This window comes from Trametes versicolor (assembly GCF_000271585.1).
Source record: "Trametes versicolor FP-101664 SS1 unplaced genomic scaffold TRAVEscaffold_2, whole genome shotgun sequence".
Lineage (NCBI taxonomy): Eukaryota > Fungi > Basidiomycota > Agaricomycetes > Polyporales > Polyporaceae > Trametes > Trametes versicolor.
The window spans coordinates 2,684,721-2,705,237 of NW_007360322.1; the positions used below are offsets into that span (position 1 = coordinate 2,684,721).

Consider the following 20,517-nt stretch of genomic DNA (forward strand, 5'->3'; position numbering starts at 1 on the left):
TGTACGCGGCTGACATCGACGCACTCGAACAACCTTTCCGACGGACACAAGACGGGGAATCTGCAGGGGCCCGCGATACGCACCGCATAGCCAGCTCCGCGATAGCCCCTCCATGTCTCCGGGCAGCGGAACAGATGGCGTCCTGCCGCAGACGAGGACGCTCCTCCCATGCCCTGCATCTCTGCTGCTTCCACTCTTGATTTCGACCGGCTAGGTGGCACACATCTTTCGTCTTCCGAGGTGTATGGAAGATTTTGAGTGGCACAGGTACGGGGAACGCGCTGCGGACGGAAGAACTACGGAGAACCTTTACACACTCGTCCTCCCCGCCTCCAAAAGTGTGCGGGGTCCGGTGCGTTCTCAGTCTTCAGCTTCGGGTGGCGAATGTCACGGCATACTACGCACTGACAAAGGCGCGGTGCGCTGGACACAACCTTACCAGTGCAAAGCGAGAGCACGGAGGTTGAGTCAGCGCGCGGTGTCCATGGAGAAGGCACGTTGAGGGCTTATGAATCTGACTGGACGGCGTCACCAATTTTCTTTCCTTTGGGTAATTGTATCGGGTGCGTTGCACAGTATTGTATTTTCATACATACTGAATTTTACGTTCGTGCAGATTCGACATGACGTCGGCTTGAGATGAGGCAAACTTGTCTCCATGCAGTTTTATTCCACCTCAGGAAGCTATAGACGTGCAGCGCGCACGGTCTTGGCTGGGAATACCCAGGACGCCATGCGCAGCGGGCCGGTGGCGCACCGTATGGAGTATGTTTGAGCCCAGTTTGGCCGTCTCATCCTTCCTCGGCACGGACACGACATATCAACCTATAAACGCATCGCCGCCCGGGCCCTTCCCCGCCCTGCACTGCGTCTGCTACAGCTACGCGAGATGTGCCGCAGGAAATGTGGCTATTTCCGTAGCCCGCTGCTGCGACCGCATCCGAACACTCGGTCCGCAGGTCCTATGTCGGTATTATCGCATGCTCGGAAGTTTGAATTGCATGCAAACTGTTTTGACGATGCGCTGGATGCAAAGCTACCGCGGGCGCCTGCGACTGTTTTTGGTGGCCAGGACCGAGGCATCCGAGTGCGCATTTTGCTTGGCTTCCCGCAGATCATGTCCGGCGGGGAATGTCTCTCTTGCCAACTTAAAGTTGGTCGTCTTTGTGCCCTCATCTTGGTGTTGACCCTCGCCACCCCGAGGCCCGCCGGTCCTGCAGAAGGGGCTGGCATTCGTGTGTATAATTGTCCTTTCGTCCTTGAGTGTAGTGTCGCTGATCATCCTTCCAGTCCCGAAGCCCTGGTTTATGTGCTCGGCGGCCACCATGTTGGTGTCTTCTGTTCGGTGCGTAATCTGTTCGGTGCGTAATCTGTTCGGTGCGCAATCTGTTCGGTGCGCAATCTGTTTGGTGCGTAGCCCAGTGACCCAAAGATGGTAGGCCAAAGTGTCGTGACATTCTATCATTTCTGCCGGCGGACAGGTAGGTTTGCTTGGGGCCCGCACAGCATATCATGTTGGTGACCAAAAACGATGCAGCGGCCGGTCGTGTCACTGGGGCCCGGGCTTCGCACGGACTTTGGTAGCGACTTGTTTGTGAATGTTTCCGGAAATCGCTGCTTGTTTCATTCTTGCCTGAGCCGTCCATCCATGCTTTTCAGTACTTGGGCCCCTGACACGGCGTGGATCTGCCCTATGGGCCTTGCGAGATAGTACCCCACGGGTGCGGCCTCGTATGACTTCGGGCTTGGTGTACGTGTTTCTGTGGGTAGTTCGTTCCTTTCTCATCGACATATTTGGTCGATGATTGTCATCCCTTGTTGCAGTTGCCTAGAACTGGAGGTTTTTTTTTGCCGCAATTTGGCCTTGCGCGTATCAATATTAGTCCCTGAGTCTTCGAATATTCCCGGGCGCGATGTTGCAGGCCTTGAGTTTCGTATCGCTCCAAGTCATTCCTACTCCGCGCGGATGGCCGAGTGCATCGCTCATAAGGCTTTGCTATCATTTGTGTTTCGTCGTCGGTTCGGGGTGTGTGTTTGCATGTCGTAGTCCCGTTCGCTGAAGCCAGACCTTCGCAGCATTCGTATCCAAGCCCGATGTATGTTTGCAGTGTTCTTCCTGCGCGCCGATGGCAGCGCTTTGTCCCGAGGCCGACGTCCTTGGGTGTGGTCTTTGTATTGCTGTGGTGGCCTATGATCACGGATGCAGCACATTACCACTGCTTGCCTCGTTCCGCTTCGCGGACTTTGTTGGTGAGTCCAAGTTCCCGATGGTACATCCATTGCCCGTCCAGGATCCGAATGGCCTGTCCCCGATCCCAATGGCGCCTTCAAAATCCAAATCGTCGTCCAGGGTCCCGGTGTCATGTCCCATTTTTTTTTTTTCAATCCCGTATGTCTTTCATGGAGTTCTCGCTGATCGGCGTTTCTGTTATCCACACGCCGAGCGGTTCCTAGCGTTGCAAGATTTTGTGTCCACAGGTGGCTCGCGTTCATCTTGCGTCCGCTACCCGTTATTGAATTCCCCGAGTCAGATTGGCGACCCGAGTGGATCCTTGCAGTCCTTTTTTTGGGGTTTATACCACGACGATGCGGCGAGCTCCTTGCTGAAATGCCCAACATGATACGTGTTTCCTGGGGGCGGCTCTATCGGAGGCTTTTGACAACCTGACCTGTCTTCGCCGAATTTGTCTGTGGAGGCGTTCGCGGGATGCACGAGCCGTCGTCCGAGCCTTTGCCTGTAACGGTGTAGCGTAAGTCAGGGGGAACTGCGGGGTAGAATGTGAACCGAACGAGTCCGCCACCTGTAGCGGGTCATGATGGTCGCACTTTGTGCGATGCGCGCTCCCTCGCGTCCGAGTCTTCGATTGCTTCCACGGTGCGTGCCTCTCGTTTGTCGTTTTGCAGCATCATTCTGACCTCCTTCGGTTTGTCGGGACTCAGCCACATGCCATGAGCGGGGCTCGTTGTGTATCAGGGCATCCTCCCGCATTGTCTCGTAGCATGCCCCCCGAGCAAAGATCAAGCGCCCGGGTATTATTGGGTGTGGCGCAACATCGCTCGAAGGTCAAGGCCCCTGCGTCCGGATTGGCGTCTCGAAGTCGTTGCCCAGATGGGTTGAGTAACGCGAGGCGACATTCGCGACCAATGGACGCGGCCAGCAGCCACGACGGCGACGGTGGTGTTCGAGGCCCAAGAAACCTTGTGTCCGGGACGAACACCCGACACTGGCATTCTCGTTTATGTGTGCCGAGGCTGAGAGATGTTGGGGCGTAGACGCGGCCGACGTCGCCACCGGTGCCGCGCCGGGGCCTCGTCTTGCGTGCGCGTCTTCGATTGCTTGCACGGTTCGCACCCGTTCCTTTCCCTTCCGCGACGTCGCGTGTTGACCTGAAACCCCTTTCGCCCCTCTAGCCTCGGGCGTCAGGGCCGACCCACAGCTCAAGACGAAGGAAGACGTACCGATACATGCTTCAACCCACTCCCTTGACAAATACTCGAAGCCGGGAGCGCGGGAGCGCCCGTCGACTCGGATGTGGCGCAACATGGTACGAGGGCTAGCGGCCCTTCGTGCGCAACGACCACCCTGTGGCGTCGTCGGTGGCGTGGATTTATCCCGGGCAACATTATTCGGTGACGAGGACGACGAACAACGGCAATGGTGGCGTGGAGGTGGAGGTGTACTCGGCTGTGGCGTCGAGAGATGGTTCGACATCGAGGTGGCCCTGCATCCGGAACGAGACCTCAAGGGGATAGCACATGATTTGCGCAATGCTGGACACATTTTGCGACTGATGGACACGACAAATGGCCGCTGCGTCGACGGTGGCGTTGAGAACGACGGTGGACTCGGTTGTGGCGTCGAGGTGATCATCGCGCCGACAGTTGCGCAGCCAGATCTAGCGGTCCAGCTTGCTCGGGGCGGGGGCGTCGAGCATGAAGCACCCGGCGCGAGCGAATGATATGGGGGAGGGAGAGGTGGGTGAGGGAGTCGGGGTGGGCGCGTAGGCTTATATCCCCAGGCCCTGTGGTTCGCACTCCGCGAACGCGACTTTCCGGTCAGCCGCGTCCTGATCTGGCCCAGCCATTGTCCTCCCTTCCCTCGTGACCCGGATATCAATACCATGCGCTGATTCTGAGATGCAGTCAGAGGCGGGCGTAAGTGGCTGAAGGACCCCTGACAATCCTGCCAGATGCCTTACACAGTGCCCGGACCAAAATGGGGCTTCCGGGAGCTCTATGCCTTACACAGAACGGACCAAAAAGGGCGTTTTGGACGCGCGAGGCCTTACACACACCCGGACCAACTCTGGTTCAAGACTAGATTTTGGGTCGCTTCGAGCGAAATTTCCGGTTTTTGAAGGCCCTTACACAGTTCCCGGACCAAATCGAGTCCTTCGGGGGGTATGCCTTACACATGGCGCGGACCAAAACCGCGTAAGAGGCCCCAAATCTGGCCCGGACCAAAACGCAACATTTTGTGGCCCGCCGTGTAAGGCATCTGGGAGGATTGTCAGGGGTCCTGTGGCTGACCGCCAGCCCGACAGGCCTCCGAGTCCCGATCCGAATGGGGAGAGACACGCCACATCTAGTGGTTGCTCGATGTCTCGCGGGTGCGTCAGCCTCTGCATGCCCCCCTCTCTCCATTCTCACAGCGAGCCATACGGTGTGCGACTGATAAGGCCTGTATTTTGAGGAAAGAGGTAGTTCGGATGATCGACGTCGCGGCATAAGACGTCCGCGCCACAACGCCACCACGATTCACTATAGACGCCGAAGGCGCTAAAGAATGTTTAGACAGAAAAACCTTTATTCAAGAGCTACCGTACAGCGGATGCGGCGTACGTGAAGCTTTGAAGCTGAGCATGCAGTACTTTTGCTGAGTGCATGTGTACATTATTTATCAAATTCTTCACGGCGAGCCGTGTGCGTGACGCTCACTGTCGTACTTGCGAAAGCCAAGGAGGTCGTACGAGTTCAATAGAAAAATATGAGTGCTTAGCTGGCTGACTCACATCTTTGAACGCCACATTTAGAATACCCTTGAGCCTTGAATATTCCGATCCGCCACCGCCAGGCGCAGTGAAGCAGTCATCGAGGAGGCGGGAGGAACCGTGCAAGCGTCGAAAGCGTGATGCTGACCGTCGAGGAAAGCGCGCGCACGTGGTGCTCCAGCCAATGGGAGGGTGGCATTTTAGTCAGGACCAATCACGTGTAGTGAATAATGCGGAGAAACAGGCGCCCATCGAGCGCGGGGTCGATCGAGCGGGCGGCCCATTCCGGCGTTCCTACTTAACGCCTCCTCCCCTCCAGATTCGCCATATCTCCTCCTCTTCCCTGGTAACCTCCACCATGTCCTTCGCAGCACTCAGAGCATCTGCACGCCGCGCTGGCGCCGCCGCTCCTGCAGCCCGTGCGTCCCGCACCGCCCTGCGCAACCCCGCCTTCCGTAAGTTCTCTACGGAGGTTCCCCCTCCCCCCACCCCGAAGAAGAGCAGCAACGCAGCTCTTCTTGGTGCTCTCGGCGCCGCCGCTGTGGGTGGTGTCGGCTTCTGGATCTACACCTCCAGCTCCGACTCTGCGAGGGAAGCCGGCACCGCGGTGAAGTCGGGCGTCCAGGCTGCCAAGGTTGCCGCCAACTACGTCCCCACTCAGGAGGACTACCAGAAGGTCGGTCGTTGCTCCGTGCAGCCTAGGCATGTAGAGGGCGTTGGCGTTGACGTTGAGCTGCTCGCAGGTGTACAACCGCGTTGCCGAAATTCTTGACTCCGCCGGTGATAAGGGGTACGACGGTACGTGTCCTTCCGGAGGCGTGTGAGCAGCGCGGTTCAGGGCTCACGTATCCCGTCCCCGCCCTGCAGATGGCTCCTACGGTCCCGTCCTCGTCCGTCTGGCATGGCATGCGTCGGGTACCTACGATAAGGACTCGAACACTGGCGGCAGGTGAGTTTCGTTCTGTCGAGGCTTCCGGGCGATAAACCGGTATATCGGAGCGCTCGCTGATGCTCTTCTTCCCCGTTATTGCGTATCTGTCTCCGCTCGTCAACCATCATGTCTCCGTCGATGCGTGTGACCGTAAAGCAACTATGCCACTATGCGCTTCGAGCCTGAGGCCAAGCACGGCGCGAACAACGGTCTGAACGTTGCTCGCGAGCTGCTTGAGCCCGTCAAGCAGGAATTCCCGTGGATTTCCTACGGCGATCTCTGGACGCTGGCTGGTGTGGCCAGTATCCAGGAGATGGGCGGCCCCAAGGTCCCCTGGCGTCCGGGCCGCATTGACGGCTTCTCCACTCAGTGCACCCCCGACGGCCGTCTGCCTGACGCCGCACAGGGTGCCGACCACATCCGCAATGTAAGCGCTGTATTTGCATCCGTCAAGGCAGACGAACTAACGCCGGGTGTCCCATAGATCTTCTACCGCATGGGCTTCAACGACCAGGAGATCGTTGCGCTGAGCGGTGCGCACGCGCTCGGGCGCTGCCACACGGACCGCTCCGGATTTGAGGGTCCGTGGACGTTCTCGCCGACGAGCGTAACGAACGAGTACTACAAGCTGCTCCTTAATGAGAAGTGGGCGTGGAAGAAGTGGGACGGCCCGAAGCAGCTCGAGGACAAGAAGACGCGCTCGCTGATGATGCTACCGACCGACTACGCGCTCGTCCAGGACAAGTCGTTCAAGAAGTGGACGAAGGCGTACGCGGACGACGAGCAGCTGTGGTTCAAGGAGTACGTGTACACACCTTCGCTTGTGGTGTCAGCGGTACTGACTGTTGTGTGTACAGCTTCTCGTCCGTGGTCGCGCGGCTCTTCGAGCTCGGCGTGCCGACGCAGCAGTTCGTCTCTTCTGAGCCCTGGATTCTCAAGAGCTCGGACGAGAAGTAAAATCGTCGCTAGCACATCGTTTGCTCGACCTCTCCCGACCCATGACCGTCTTAGACCGTAGAGCTAGACATAGAGCTAGACATAGACAAGCGGGGAGCAGGTTTAGAGCGCACACATATTTATGCCCATCGCGGGAGGAGGGTCGTCGTCGTTGGTGGGGGAGAGGGGGAAAGAGGGGGCGCGTGGGTGCGCTACTGTACGATCTTTTATACTGCTGCCACCATCTCTTCGCTCGTTTGAATAGCTGCTTTTTATGTCTTGCTTGCTTCGGATCTTAATGCAGTCGCTGTGCCACACTCCATCGAAAGTCTCCGCCTTGTCGGTTTGACGCAGCTGCTGCCGTGCGCGGCCGGTCACCACCCCTAGGCGATTGAATGGGCCAATGGCGGACAGGGGGAGATGGCGGACACGGGACGGGGCAGGGGCTTCGCGTGCATCAGCACCTGTTCGGGCGTGGGTTCGTTCGCAGCTTCGTGTTCCCAAGTATATTTCGTGTCGGTACATCTACCGTATTGGTTAACAGTCGAAGAGGGTCTCTCGAGCATGCACGACCTCCACTGTTGCAAAACTGTAACGAAGGGCATCAAGGTGAGGCCGAGGATATGACGGCGAGTGGTATGTCGAAGAAAGGGGCAAACCAAACTGAGGGGTCGTCGGGTGCATTACGCACCGCATCTGACTTGCTTCTAGACTGTCGCGACGAGCCGAAGGGTAACGGAGCAGACAGACACCCGACGAGAGAACGGTCGCAGGAATCGCTATTCGATGACTGGACGGCACGGTTGGGTGGCATCAGCAGATGTGCGACGGCGTGTTCAAGACAACGCTGTTGGACCCGCCAATGTCTGGTGCATCAGGACGGGTGAAGGTCCATGCCGCAGTCATCAAGACTGCTGGGAGTAGCGGACCTTTGAGTCAGACGTGGGGTCAATGTGCTCTGTCCTTGCGACAAAGATTCTGTGATTGGGATATGAATACAAGTCCCGGTGGTTGGGATAGATCTGTATGCAACACGTGCGATGACGGGCGACGCGATCGACAGCTTAGAGCTCTTCGCGCGGGCCCTTGGCATCCAGACCTGCGAGCTCCACGTCGAAGACGAGCGCAGAGTTGGGGGGAATGACGCTGCCAAACCCACGGGAACCTGATTCGTTTGACATGTGAGATGGGCAGAAGCAGGCGAGACTGTAAACAAACTGACCGTAGGCCATGCTGGGAGGGATAGTGAGGATGCGCTTCTCGCCGACGCACATGCCCTTAAGACCCTCTTCCCATCCCTTGATGACTTGGCCAGCGCCGACTGAACAATCGTTGTTAGTGGTGTTTTTACCTACGCTTTTGATTAACGTACGGTTCAAAGGTAGAGGCTGGCCACGGTCACGGCTAAGTACATGTGAGCTAATCATACACAGCTCGGATGTGTCCGTGCATTATACCTCGAATCGAACTTGTTCCCGTTCGAGAACAGAGTTCCAGTCTATAAACAGTCATAAGCACAGTCACTCCGTAACAGCTATTATACGCACGTAGTGGACCTGGAGACGGTCACCGTTCTGCGACTTGACCTTGCAGTCCTCGGGCAAGAACGTCGTGTCGATCTTGAGCTCCGTAGGAGTATCCTGCGCCGTTACGGCCAGCGCAAGCATAAGAGCAGAGACACAGCCGAGAATGCGCATGAAAAACATGTTTGTCGTAAAAGCAGGAGTCGTGAACGAGGAGGTGAGGTGTGCAGGAGAGACGGTAGACAGAGAGGCGCCTAACGTGGAACGCGTCGCGCCACGACACGTCGCGCGCCGGTGGCTGTGGGATCAAAAGCGTGAGAGTTAGCACGTGCATGCATGCCGGATTCGGACGCTTAGTCAGAACTGTACAGGGCACAAACTCCCCAACCTTAATTTTCTCTCCCTTTCCACCGACCGCCGCCCGCCCGCCAACGACATCAAGAACGATGGTATGTCGCTGCATTCCACGATCTGAGGGCTCGTTCGGCCGTATATGAGAATAAAGTGCTGATTGCGGCGATTCTGTGCATGTAGCCTTCCCAGAAGACCTTCCGCACGAAGCGCATCCTTGCCAAGGCCTCGCGCCAGAACCGGTGAGTTGACGAAGTTTGGCAGAGGGCCAGGAGGAGATGTATTGAGACATGTGTGATAGCCCCATTCCCCAGTGGTTCCGCCTGAAGTCGGATACCAAAATCCAGGTGCGTTCAGCTTGATTCTCACAGCACGATTCGGCCGCTCACCCGAGTGATCCTTCTTGCAGTACAACGCGAAGCGTCGTCACTGGAGGCGCACCAAGCTCAACATCTAAGCCCCCCACTCCTCTCCTCGCACCTGCCGGCAACCATCATGCCGCTGTTGTAGTTGTATTGGGGGCTCAGATATGACAGGGAGGGCGGTCGGACACCAGGCCGGACCTCCTCATACGCACCGCCGGGACCGCATCCGCACCGCGCACACGCTCACATGTATCGCTCTGTTACTGGCCTATGGCACTCGCTAAAATATCCGCATGCGCTATGACATTTCGCTTCGCTTCACTGACACGCCCGTTTGAGACCTGCAACGGAAGATCCTGTCAGAGGAACTTGGCTTGGTGTCTGGCAGTCTCATTTGGGTATGACCTGGGAGCTCAACAGTGCTTGTACCTTGTTCTTTGAGGCACTTTCGAATAGCTCGACCAAGCTTAAACTCGTCCAACAAGTACTGACGATGGTGTTATAAAGATGCCACCTATTTGTACGACTATCCCACTAGTTCTGAATCGTTGCCGATGTTATGCTATACTGCATCTCTGTACGACCACCCCTGTGCCTGCAGGTCCTATGCTTTCCTGTGACGCAGTATAATTTCTGTAGCATCGGAGGAATATCGATGAGGCCAATAGCTTCTGAAACTAACAAGGACAAACAACCATCAGCCACGTGCGCTACGTCCACTGTAGACGTGCCGCAGGTGGCGGCGGCATCCTCACCTTCCTTGTACACGTATCACTCCGCGGTCTGTCTAGCGGTCACACTAGCACTCTACGTGCCCTAATACCTCGTCTCTATCTGTGTCCTGGGATACACAGTCGCGCTCCAAAATGACGCTAATGGCAACACTCTTCGTGCTGGTCTTCGTGACCGAACTAATCTCGTGGATAGGAAAGAGCGTCCTCCTAGAATTCGTACGTATCGCGCTAACAGTGCGCTGCCTCATACAAGCTTACCGTTGTCTCCGTTTGCAGGTGTTCGCGTTGTACCTCCGCATATTCTACAGCTCGACCGCAGCGCGCCAGCGCAAGCTGAAGTCCGAGATCCTGCTGAACAAGAAGGAGCTGCTCCAAACGAGCGCGCAAGACCAGTTCGCAAAGTGGGCCAAGCTGAGGCGGAGTGTCGATAGGGGGTTGGCGGATCTCGAGAAGCTCAGTAAGTCAGGAGGTCCCTTACTACATGCTCGGCATTGCGCTGGAGTGCGCTGCGCGTACCCCTCTGGCCTGTGTCCTCCCTCTGTCCACGGCTTAGCGGCACAGCGGGCCCCCGCGCACTCCGCCCCGTGAATATTGCCCGCCTGGCACACAAATGCTGACCGCCCTACCCCGCAGATGGCGAGCTGGCGTCGGCGCGGACGTCCTTCTCGCTCAAGTTCAACTCCGCGATGTGGGTGATGACCACTGGACTGCAGTTTGTGATCGGGTGGTGGTACCGCAAGGCCGCGGTGTTCTACCTGCCTCCGGGCTGGTTTGGGCCGCTCACCTGGGTGCTCGCGTTCCCGTTCGCGCCTGCGGGCTCCGTGAGCTGCGGCATGTGGCAGATGGCATGCCGGCGGGTAATAAAGGTGGGAGAACGCGTGGCGAAGGAGGTGCTAGCGCCGCAAGCGTCTTCAGGTGAGTACCGCCCCGGTTGGTCTGTCTGGACGCGGATGTCCTCCGTTGTGGCGCGCCGGCTTCGGGTTCGGACGGACACGCCCGACGGAGGAGGAGGTTGCCCAGGCTTGCGCGTTTGGAAATAACGGAGGCTAATACGGAGCTTTGTGCGCGGGACGGCGATCAGGATCAACGGCACCCGTTCCGTCGGGAGAGCAGGTAAAGGAGAAGACGGAGGCGCGCGCGAAGGGAGAGTGAGGGTTCCGGGTATTCTGGGCTCCCATGTACGACGTTGTGTGTACACCTTATCGAACTTGCATATCTCTGGGACTGCGCGGATTGATTGGGCAGCCGCGCGAGGCCGTCGCACTACCGAGCGGAGAGGATCCGACGGGAGGCAGCGAGACGGAATGCACGGGACCGCCGGCGACCGCCCAGAGTGGATCGTACGAGGCGCGCGGGGAAGGAGAGCAGGGCAGCGCGGGCGGAGTTCCGGGCTTCGGGGGATCGGCGGGGAGGGGTTCCGGGGTCCGCGGCCTGGGGAAGGAAGCACGTGAAAGGGGAATGACGTTCCTCCCATCCGTCCTCCGTCGCGCACTCGGTGTCGCGGGGAGCCGCCATGGCCAGCCCTACATATATGCCATGCTCGCCCAGCCAGATCCCGCACACTCCCCTATCAGCCTTCGCGCCCTCTCCCACACACCACCACCTCCTCGATAACACCCACCATGGTCGCAGGCGTGCAGATCCACTCAACACAGGCGCAGGAGGCCCAGCAGCAGATCCTCACTGAGGACGCGCTCAAGTTCCTTGCTGCTCTCCACAGGACATTCGAGTCCACCCGTCAGAGCCTCCTCGTTGCCCGCGAGACTGTGCAGCTGCGTCTCGATGCAGGCCAGCAGCTCGACTTCCCCTCCGAGACCGCGCACATCCGCGCCGACCCCTCTTGGATCTGTGCCCCGCCCGGCCCCGGTCTGGAGGACAGGAGAGTGGAGATCACCGGTCCCACCGACCGCAAGATGGTCATCAACGCGCTCAACAGCGGCACGAAGACGTTCATGGCCGACTTCGAGGGTGCGTGCGAACGCGTCCCATGCTATCGCGCACCTTGCTCATGCTCACGGCGATATATAGACGCGAACTCTCCCACCTTGGCGAACATGCTGAACGGCCAGGTGAACCTGCGCGACGCGATTCGCCGGCAGATCGACTTCGAGTCGGGCGGGAAGTCGTACAAGCTCAAGGAGAACCCCGCGGTGCTGATTGTCCGGTGCGTCCCAACTCTAATTGCTTGTGCTTGTGTGGCGTTTTCTGACATCACTTCTCCACCTCGCAGGCCCCGTGGATGGCACTTGGACGAGCCGCGTGTTACCGTCGACAACCAGCCCATGTCTGGCTCCCTCTTCGACTTCGCGCTGTACTTCTTCCACAATGCGCACGAGCTCATCAAGCGCGGGTCCGGCCCGTACTACTACCTCCCGAAGATGGAGCACTACCTCGAAGCGCGTCTCTGGAACGACGTCTTCAACTTCTCGCAGTCCTACATTGGCCTGCCCCACGGCATTATCCGCGCGACCGTCCTCATCGAGACACTCCCCGCGGCATTCCAAATGGAGGAGATTCTCTTCGAGCTCCGCACACACTCAGCAGGTCTTAACTGCGGTCGGTGAGTAGCTATGCAGAAGACCTCTTGTGCATCTAGAATGCTCATATACACGCTATCTCCAGTTGGGACTACATCTTCAGCTTCATCAAGCGGCGTCGTGCTGACCGCGCCGCTGTGCTACCCGACCGCAAGGACGTCACCATGGAGGTCACCTTCATGGACTCATATGTTCGCCTGCTCATACAGACCTGCCACAAGTACGAATTTTTATAGCGCGAATCTCAACCTCCTTACTCACATTCCGCGATAGACGCCGCGTAGCCGCCATGGGAGGTATGTCCGCGCAGATCCCCATCAAGAACGACCCTAAGGCGAACGAGATCGCGATGGCCAAGGTCCGCGCAGACAAGCTGCGCGAGGTCACTAACGGCCACGACGGCACCTGGATCGCACACCCGCTCATCAACGGAATCGCGATGGAGGTCTTCAATGAGCACATGCTCGGCCCCAACCAGTACCACATCCGGCGGGAAGACGTCCGCGTCGCAGCCGCCGACCTCCTCAACACGAAGGTCCCAGGCGTAGTCACCCTCGAGGGTGTGCGCTCGAACGTCGCGACGTCGCTCGCGTACAGCGCGGCGTGGCTCGGCGGGAACGGCTGCATCCCGCTCAACTGGCTCATGGAGGACGCGGCGACGGCGGAGATCACGCGCATCCAGCTCTGGCAGTGGGTCAAGTACGGCATCCGCGTCTCTGACTCGGGCGAGGTCATCACGGCGGCGTGGATCGACGGGCTCGTGGACGAGATCGCGCCTACGCTGAAGAGCGCGGCGGTCACGGAGGAGAACCTAGGCATCGTCGCAAAGTACTTGAAGGCGCAGGTGCGCAAGGAGTGGCCGAGCGAGTTCCTGACGAGCGACTTGATGGGCTACCTCGCGGTCCGGGACGGGTGCCCTGCGCAGTGGCAGCGGAGCGTGCTCTGAGCGGCCTGGGGGAGCGCTTTGGACGGTCTTGTATGATTATTTCTCGGATCGGGGTCTACACTGTACTTTAGCATCACGTCACTAAAAGCAGCGATTCTCTCAAACGCAGCCTCGCTTAGAGGATTCGCACCGGCAGCGCTGGTGGCGGTGTCGACTGTATACGTCACCGCGGAACCGCGAAGTCGCACAGGTTCGCGTTGTACTCTTTCTTGTTCTTCCAGGACGATTTCAAGGCCAAGCCCTTCCGACTGGTTACGCACGTTTTGCCTCTCGATGAGACGATCAAGGGTGCTTGGATATGCAGGACCGCCTTCAATGCGCCCAGTACGTCGCTGCCTATCTTCCCTTCAAGCGGTGGATCTGACGGTGTGCGCGAGCGCTGATTCAGGTTGCTTGCTACATAATGCAAGGTATCATAAGTGTTCACCGGGAATCTGGGGGTCTTCCGCTAGTGGAGATTGAATGAGCTCGAGTCGTGCGGGCAACGCCGCCGGGCATAGCTCAGGTACTTGAACCACTCAAACGCTTTGCTATCTACTGCACGCTCATATTCTACCGGTTTATCCACAGGTTCGACCATGATGATTCTCTACGCATGGCCGCTACACCGTCAGACAAGTTTGCAGGCTTGCTTGATCGGAGGCAGGATGGATATCCAAGCACCTCCAGGGCGATATCCAAGCGAGACCACCGTTTCGTCCATATAACGCAGGGAGGGAGCAGCAACTCATCATCCTCACCAAATCCCCCGTTATATGCTCCACACGCCGTTCTACCTCACTCAGGAAGTGAGATATGGCAGACCCTGGTTCATCTGAAGGTGAGAATTTCCTTTCAGTCATGTCATCCCATGCAACAAGGCACCAATTCCTCTCCGTCTGTCAGCGGGAGTCCCCCAGCAGGCTTGGGAGATCCCGGTTAAGATCCCGGAAGGCAAGGTCGCTGTATTTGCGACCCTCGTAGATGGCAGTGTTTTCGAGATTCCCTGGCGGCAGGCCTGGGATCTACCGTTTTGTGATATCAATGTCCTCAGCATCGCGCCGCCGTTCGACGTGGAGGGCGACTCAGTACAGCAGATACTCAATCGTAGCATGCCGGCTCTGGAACGGCTGCACGTGCACGGCTGTCCCCGCGGTTCCTCGGCCATCTTGGAAACGCCTGCCTACACCCTTCGCGCTGTAAACTTCCCCCAATTGTACGACCTGCAAGTGCGGGACGTGCTTATCCATCCAGAGGCCGCTCTATGCGCTACTTTGCGTTGCTTGCGCCTGGCGATGGCCCATCGGCGGATGCCAGTTGTCGACTTCCTGACGATCGTTTCCCCATCAGCAAACCACCTGCCCATATTACTGGCACCTATAGGGCCTTATAATGCACATAATTCCCTGTAATATGCGCCCGAGATGACACAGTATTACTACCTGGTGGCCGTCTATCATAGTACTGCATCATTCCCTGTAATAGCGCCCATACCCTGTAATATTCGATCCAATCGAGTGGACATTTACAAGACATGATGGCGATTACAGGGTAAAGAGCAATGTTACAATAGGCATACACCCGGATAGTAGCAGCGGGCGCCGCTACAGCGCTCGCGCCGGGCTGCCATCTCACTCGCCGCTCGGTTTCGATAAAATGGCAAATATAATCGATTTATTCTGGCTCCGATACGGGTACATGCAATCAAACACGGGATATATGCAGGGCGCACGCGCGCGAGCTCGTGTGAGACATGGGAATGGACGAGGCATGCGCGCGCGACCGTGTGAGATATCGGGACGGATGGGGAACACGCGCGAACGAACTTGAAGACCAAGGTGCGTGACGGACGTGCGAGGAGGCGAGCTTGAACGAGGCGGATGAGGAGCGCACACGTAAGAACTTGAAGCTTGAAGACAGGCGCACCCTACATGCGCGCAGAGACAACCCTGAGAGCTGACAGCGGGTGGAACAGAACAGCAGAGTCAAAACGAGAGCATGAAGTAGAGCGCCAGAGATAGACAGAAAGCAGTGAGCGGCAGCATCCGTTAACGTTGGCACAGGTAGCGCAGTAGAGAGGTACGGTCGCGCGGAGCCGGGTGCGACGTGAAACAGTGCGGCTGTAGAAAGAAATCGTCAACTTATGAGCCCACTCAATCGGCAGGCTTACCTAGAGCGAGGATTCTAAAGTGAGGCTTCTCCTAGTCGTCACTCGACTGCGGCTGTGCGCCGTCCTTGCTCGAACCCTCATGGAAGTCAGTGTTGACAAGCTTGGCAACGGGCTTGTTCATGACGGGGTCCGCGAACGTACTGGTATGTGCTAGAGACAAGACTCACCTGCGCGATGCTCCTTCATAGATATCTAGGCATGGTTGAGACCCGCCGAGGACGGCTAAAGGCGTGAATGTAGAGGCGGTAGTCGTTGACGAGGCGAGGCCAACACCAAGGACAGAGTGGTAGAGGGAAGAGGAGCGATACTTAGCGACAGGATGTCGGGGCCGACTTATGTAGTGGTTGGAATAGAAGACGGTGCGGAGTTTGACTCGCGACAGCTCGATGTCCAGAACGGCGCGTACCATGATGTCATCGGGTTGTGCACCCCGGGCCCATTCCAAGACGGGCGCCAAATATTGGCGCATTGAGCGTATACTTAGCAGTTTTACTTGATCGCGGGCAACATTATTACACTACACTATAGTGCTATTGTCATTTGCTCTCATCATTCAACCAGGAGGGCAGGCAATTACCACCATGCGCTCCACATGGTATGATATTACAGGTACTTATAAACAACCCCCGATATGGCAGGCTATTACAACAGATTATAACCTCCGCCATCGCCTATAGTAAAGTTCACGTTCTGCTGATGCCATTGCTTGAGTCTAGAAGTCCTCAACGTGGATAGGTATATCGACGTCCTTCCTGCGCATTGCGATCCTGTACCCCTCCTACTCTCACTCGACGATCATCACTCTCTCCGTACTATCAAGATCACGGACCAGCCTTGGCGGCTTCACGCTATCTTCTCCCAGCTGGTCATCCCAGCACATGTCTCTGCGGTCGAGGCTGTTGGCCTTGTCAGCGGCGACTGCGCCTCTGGTCTTCGGGCGATGGTCCCTCGTGACAGGCATAATGTGCTCGTTCTGAGGCTGCCCACATCCCTCCAGGTCTACGATACCATGGAACTGGGGACCGGGATCTCTGCTATAGGCTCGAATGGATGCCGGACCACGCTAAAGGTCATTCCCGGCGACGATAGCCCCTCTTGGGCTATGAAGAAACGGCGCGGAGGCTCTCTCTTCCTATCGCTGGTCCAGTGCCTTGATCTCTTCGAAGGCGCTGCAGTCGAGCGAATCGAGTTCTGCGGCACCTTGCTGGGAATTCCTGAGGCCACATGGATCGCTACACTTGCCCTCTTTCCCGGGATCCAGGAGATCACGCTTAAGGACATTCCCTACCCGGCGGACCACTCGTTTGACGCGTTTATCTGCGCTCTGGCTGCCACGTCCGGCACTCTTCCAAGCCCGGGGCGAGTGCTCTGCCCTGACCTTGGGTCGCTTACTCTCCGTGGGCGGCACTACAACGACGAGTTTCCGGAATCGCTCATTCGTTGCCTCCGTATGCGAGAGGAGCGGGGTGCGCGTCGCTTGGAGAGGCTACAGCTGGAGCTGTTTCCGGCTATCCGCAACTGGAATAAGGTCGCACCGGTGGCGCTCAGGGAGTTGCTCGTTCCTCTCGCCGATGAACTCAAGCTGGAGGTGTTCCGCACGGGAGACCCACAAGGAGAGGTACTACGGGATGCGGACGACTGGGACCCGGAAAAGGATCGGCGGAGGACTCGGAGACGTCGGAGTCGTCGAGGGTAGCGATATGCAAACAGTGTGGTGAGCAGGGCCGTTAGTGGTATCATGGATTTTCAATGAATTAGGACGGCTTCCGGTGGTAATGTGACTTCGCATCGTATCTGATTCGACCTCGCAATGTCATAGTATGCCCTGGTGTCGTGACGCGAATTGCATGGTGGATTTTTACTTCGTACCTGTGTGGAGATTGAGGGGAGCGAACCTCTAGTATGATTGCCTTTCTGGGAATGCAGATAGAAGCGCCTGTCATCTGTGGCGCAGGGTACTTGAGGGCACTTGGCTTGTCGGACTGCTTGGCAACTCCCCCCATTCCCTTGCACACGTTCATACCGCTGGCCTGCTCACCTCGTTCGTTCACCACACGCTAAACATTCACATCGCGACCGCCCTCATCAATATTGCCTTGCTTCCGCGGTGAACCCACAACGATGTCGTCGAGGCAGATCAAGCGCGTCACCCTCACTTCAAAAAAAAACTGGTGGATGGGTGAGGCTCGCGCGCGTCCAAAATACAGACGCGTTTGCTAACAAATGTCGCGAAAGCATAGTTGAGTTCGACGAAGAGGGCACTGGCGCAGATCCACCGTCCATCGGTACCCCGACCACGGAAGAACCCCGCGCGAACGACTCACAACATGAGCGCACGCCCCGCACGCTGCATCGCCAGACACCGCGCACCTACGAGACAACCTCGCACGCCTCCGCACCCATATACACCCCGCCGACGAACCCCAGTACGATCTTCTCCTTCCCGACCCCTACCTCCTACTCCGCGCCCCCGAACCCGACCCAGCACCTCGCGCCCGTCGCCGCGGGGTCCGCGTCGGAGCTGTTCAAGTGCGTGGTGAAGAAGCCGAACGTGGTACAGCTCGAGATCAACGGCGAGATGCAGTCGAACGCGAAGGACGTCACGACGCAGTTCCTCGCGGAGCTGCGCGTGTACACCACGCTCGCGCGGCACCGCAACATCACCGCGTTCCTCGGGTGCCTGGAGAACGTCGGGATGGTGCTCGAGTACCTCGAGGGGCGCACGCTCTACGACGTGATCCGTGAGCAGAAAGACACGCTCTCGCGCGCGAAGAAGGTTGACTACCACAACCAGCTTCTGGATGGGCTCACGCACCTCCACGCGTATGGGCTCAGCCACGGGGACATCTCGCTCCTCAACATCTTGGTCGCGCACTCGATGGACACGATCAAGCTCTTCGACTTCGGGCGCTCTGTCTCCGCCGAGTCGACGTACGCGTCCCCAGACGATGATCTTCACGAGCAGCCCCCTCCACTCCCACCTTCCCGCAACAACTCGCGTTTCGGGCACAGGCCACCCCCTACTCCACTGCCACAATTTGCCGCACTCCGCAAGGTCGAGCAGATCTACCCTGGGACACGTCCGTTCTCCGCCCCCGAGATCCTGCGTGGAGAATGCGTAGACGCGCGGCTTGCGGACGCGTATAGCTTTGGCATGATCCTGGTGTGTCTCGACCGGTGCGAGCTCGTCGATGTCAAACCATGGGACCAGAGAAAGGACAAGCTTCCGAAAGGGTTCTTGGACGGCCTTGACGTGTTCGGCGATCGGTGCGTCGAGTACCTGAAACGCTGGGACCAAGGGCGGCGGCGGCTACTCAAGTCGGACATGATAGACGTCGACGTGTCCATGCACTCCTGAGAATCGCGTACTGCGCGGTCTTTAATTCACAGCACCCTCCGCCTCACGGCGGTGCTCCCACCCATGCTCGTTCGGTCCTCAGCGCTCTGCCACAGCGCGTATGGCCACTTCGCAGCATCAAGAACGATCTCTCTCCACTCAATATCATCTTCGACGGACTATCCAGATTCCCACTCACACCCCTGCTCTGTTGTATACCACACTGTATTTGTAGTTGTCTTCCTTCAACATCCTTGTACTCGAAATCTCTTCTGACATGAAAAACGGTGCGCGTGGACTCTCGATTACTATACGAACGGTCGCTCATGTACAATAGCTTACAGATATGAAATGCTCGACCCCTCCGCCACTAAACCTCATTCCGAGATAGCCAGAGCTCGGTCCATCTCTGCCTTGCTGTGTTCCCAGACCGCTTTCCTCGTCTCGTTCGATCCAAAGTATCTCCACTTGCCGATATCCTCACCCTTGTCGCCTCGCCGTGACGCGCCGCCGCTGCTCTGCAGGAGTGCGTACAGCATGAATTCCCCGCAATCCTCGGCAGATTTGGTGAAGGGGTACATCAGGAGGTCAAACGCCCTGGAAAGCCTCCTCAAAGAGGGGTATGCGTGCTCCAGCAGGGACGTGCGCACGCCCCCGGGATTCGCGTGCACGAAGGCGATGTCGGGATGCTGCTCCGCGAAGGACTGAACATGCGCACGTGCGGTGAATATCACGGACTTCGAGCGTCGCAACAGGACTAGCAAGACTTACCTCCATCATCATGTCGGTGTACGTCGGAGACGTTCTCCCCGCCTGCAGGAGGCTGTAGTTCTTCTTGAGGCCCAAGTCATCCAAGTCGGCCTCCATGCCGTACCCAGCGCCGAGCACCGAGAGCACCCGCGCGTCCTCGCCCGCGTCCTTCGCCTTCCGCAGGAGGGGCAGCAGGTCGTACGTGAACTTCCACCGCGCGTAGTAGTGCAGCCCGAGCCGACGGTCGATGCCCTCGTCCGTCTCGTCGCGCCCCTTAAAGTTGAGCAGCCCGGGGGAGAGCACGAGGTAGTTGACCTTCGGTAGGCGCGCGACGAGCGCGGACGTCACCGCGTGGATGTTGCGCATTCGCGAGACGTCGCACGCGACGAACTCGTGCGTCGCCGCGGCGGGAGGCTTGGGGAACGACGCGAGGACGGCGTCACCAGCAGCCTTGTTGCGCCCGATGAGGATGATGTGCGCGTTGCCTCTGGTGTGGCGCGCGAAGGCCTCCGCGGTGGCTCGTCCGATGCCGGAGGTGCCGCCGACGAAAATGGCGACGGGGATGTGGGCCAGCGCGGAGAGCGCGGCGCTGTTTGCTGAGCGTGCGATTGCGAGTGAAGGCATTGCGGATGAATAGAGCACAGGGCATATATGCGCGCAACTTATATACCCAGTACCTTTGAGTCGGTGGCAGCTGCGGGACGTGAGGGGACGCGTCGACTCGGCAGACCCAAGTACTAGCTCGGCGCTTCACGAAAGACGCGTCAAGACGGCGAGTTTGAGGCTGTGTTAGCGTGAATTGAGCCCCGATCGGATTCGTGCCTCTGTGCATATGAACGTTTGAACCCCGGCGTTCATGTGTAAAGGTGATCAGTACCCATATCAAGAAGAGGCTGTGTACGACACATGCCAAGGTAGAACATGTTGTGAGAGGTTGAAACAACTATGTATCGACCACTGCCCCTCG

General features: G+C 58.0%; 8 protein-coding genes across 8 annotated transcripts; 6 read left to right on the forward strand and 2 right to left on the reverse strand.

Annotated features, from left to right (window-relative positions):
* The first annotated feature begins 5,322 nt into the window (after positions 1 to 5,322).
* CCP1 (cytochrome c peroxidase) lies at positions 5,323 to 7,180 on the forward strand. The gene is made up of 6 exons (XM_008035380.1): positions 5,323 to 5,667; positions 5,735 to 5,789; positions 5,859 to 5,940; positions 6,079 to 6,349; positions 6,407 to 6,723; positions 6,780 to 7,180. Exons 1-6 carry the CDS (start codon positions 5,350 to 5,352, stop codon positions 6,877 to 6,879), a joined length of 1,143 nt encoding a protein of 380 aa, XP_008033571.1. The 5' UTR covers positions 5,323 to 5,349; the 3' UTR covers positions 6,880 to 7,180.
* A 742-nt stretch (positions 7,181 to 7,922) lies between these two features.
* On the reverse strand, positions 7,923 to 8,525 carry TRAVEDRAFT_113328 (uncharacterized protein; the record flags this gene model as incomplete). Its single annotated transcript, XM_008036296.1, has 5 exons — positions 7,923 to 8,023; positions 8,081 to 8,179; positions 8,231 to 8,262; positions 8,316 to 8,356; positions 8,406 to 8,525. The coding sequence occupies 5 exons, from the start codon at positions 8,523 to 8,525 to the stop codon at positions 7,923 to 7,925; spliced, it is 393 nt and encodes a 130-aa protein (XP_008034487.1).
* A 302-nt stretch (positions 8,526 to 8,827) lies between these two features.
* Positions 8,828 to 9,189, forward strand: TRAVEDRAFT_34426 (ribosomal protein L39e; the record flags this gene model as incomplete). Its single annotated transcript, XM_008035477.1, has 4 exons — positions 8,828 to 8,830; positions 8,916 to 8,974; positions 9,034 to 9,079; positions 9,142 to 9,189. 4 exons carry the CDS (start codon positions 8,828 to 8,830, stop codon positions 9,187 to 9,189), a joined length of 156 nt encoding a protein of 51 aa, XP_008033668.1.
* Positions 9,190 to 9,874: 685 nt separating this feature from the next.
* On the forward strand, positions 9,875 to 11,050 carry TRAVEDRAFT_141987 (uncharacterized protein). Its single transcript, XM_008036297.1, has 4 exons — positions 9,875 to 10,047; positions 10,108 to 10,288; positions 10,465 to 10,746; positions 10,913 to 11,050. Exons 1-4 carry the CDS (start codon positions 9,964 to 9,966, stop codon positions 10,981 to 10,983), a joined length of 618 nt encoding a protein of 205 aa, XP_008034488.1. The 5' UTR covers positions 9,875 to 9,963; the 3' UTR covers positions 10,984 to 11,050.
* Positions 11,051 to 11,076: 26 nt separating this feature from the next.
* TRAVEDRAFT_56326 (malate synthase) lies at positions 11,077 to 13,433 on the forward strand. Its single transcript, XM_008035809.1, has 5 exons — positions 11,077 to 11,799; positions 11,860 to 11,995; positions 12,062 to 12,391; positions 12,454 to 12,588; positions 12,642 to 13,433. The coding sequence occupies exons 1-5, from the start codon at positions 11,454 to 11,456 to the stop codon at positions 13,312 to 13,314; spliced, it is 1,620 nt and encodes a 539-aa protein (XP_008034000.1). The 5' UTR covers positions 11,077 to 11,453; the 3' UTR covers positions 13,315 to 13,433.
* Positions 13,434 to 15,542: 2,109 nt separating this feature from the next.
* Positions 15,543 to 17,159, forward strand: TRAVEDRAFT_43560 (uncharacterized protein; the record flags this gene model as incomplete). The annotated part of the gene is made up of 2 exons (XM_008035685.1): positions 15,543 to 15,606; positions 16,180 to 17,159. The coding sequence occupies 2 exons, from the start codon at positions 15,543 to 15,545 to the stop codon at positions 17,157 to 17,159; spliced, it is 1,044 nt and encodes a 347-aa protein (XP_008033876.1).
* Positions 17,160 to 17,584: 425 nt separating this feature from the next.
* On the forward strand, positions 17,585 to 18,995 carry TRAVEDRAFT_161426 (kinase-like protein; the record flags this gene model as incomplete). Its single annotated transcript, XM_008036298.1, has 2 exons — positions 17,585 to 17,642; positions 17,704 to 18,995. 2 exons carry the CDS (start codon positions 17,585 to 17,587, stop codon positions 18,819 to 18,821), a joined length of 1,176 nt encoding a protein of 391 aa, XP_008034489.1. The 3' UTR covers positions 18,822 to 18,995.
* Positions 18,996 to 19,085: 90 nt separating this feature from the next.
* Positions 19,086 to 20,189, reverse strand: TRAVEDRAFT_56328 (NAD-P-binding protein). Its single transcript, XM_008035810.1, has 2 exons — positions 19,572 to 20,189; positions 19,086 to 19,504 (listed from the first exon to the last, which is right to left on the reverse strand). Exons 1-2 carry the CDS (start codon positions 20,172 to 20,174, stop codon positions 19,178 to 19,180), a joined length of 930 nt encoding a protein of 309 aa, XP_008034001.1. The 5' UTR covers positions 20,175 to 20,189; the 3' UTR covers positions 19,086 to 19,177.
* Positions 20,190 to 20,517: the final 328 nt, after the last annotated feature.

Coding starts and splice junctions, on each gene's coding strand:
- TRAVEDRAFT_56328 (XM_008035810.1), bottom strand. CDS start 20,174: ATGCCTTCACTCGCAATCGCACGCTCAGCAAACAGCGCCGCGCTCTCC. Junction 19,505..19,571: donor ACACCGACATGATGATGGAG/GTAAGTCTTGCT, acceptor GCGCATGTTCAG/TCCTTCGCGGAGCAGCATCC.
- TRAVEDRAFT_56326 (XM_008035809.1), top strand. CDS start 11,454: ATGGTCGCAGGCGTGCAGATCCACTCAACACAGGCGCAGGAGGCCCAG. Junction 11,800..11,859: donor GTTCATGGCCGACTTCGAGG/GTGCGTGCGAAC, acceptor GGCGATATATAG/ACGCGAACTCTCCCACCTTG. Junction 12,392..12,453: donor GCAGGTCTTAACTGCGGTCG/GTGAGTAGCTAT, acceptor CGCTATCTCCAG/TTGGGACTACATCTTCAGCT.
- TRAVEDRAFT_141987 (XM_008036297.1), top strand. CDS start 9,964: ATGACGCTAATGGCAACACTCTTCGTGCTGGTCTTCGTGACCGAACTA. Junction 10,289..10,464: donor GGCGGATCTCGAGAAGCTCA/GTAAGTCAGGAG, acceptor CCTACCCCGCAG/ATGGCGAGCTGGCGTCGGCG. Junction 10,747..10,912: donor AGCGCCGCAAGCGTCTTCAG/GTGAGTACCGCC, acceptor GACGGCGATCAG/GATCAACGGCACCCGTTCCG.
- CCP1 (XM_008035380.1), top strand. CDS start 5,350: ATGTCCTTCGCAGCACTCAGAGCATCTGCACGCCGCGCTGGCGCCGCC. Junction 5,941..6,078: donor GACTCGAACACTGGCGGCAG/GTGAGTTTCGTT, acceptor GTGACCGTAAAG/CAACTATGCCACTATGCGCT. Junction 6,724..6,779: donor GAGCAGCTGTGGTTCAAGGA/GTACGTGTACAC, acceptor TTGTGTGTACAG/CTTCTCGTCCGTGGTCGCGC.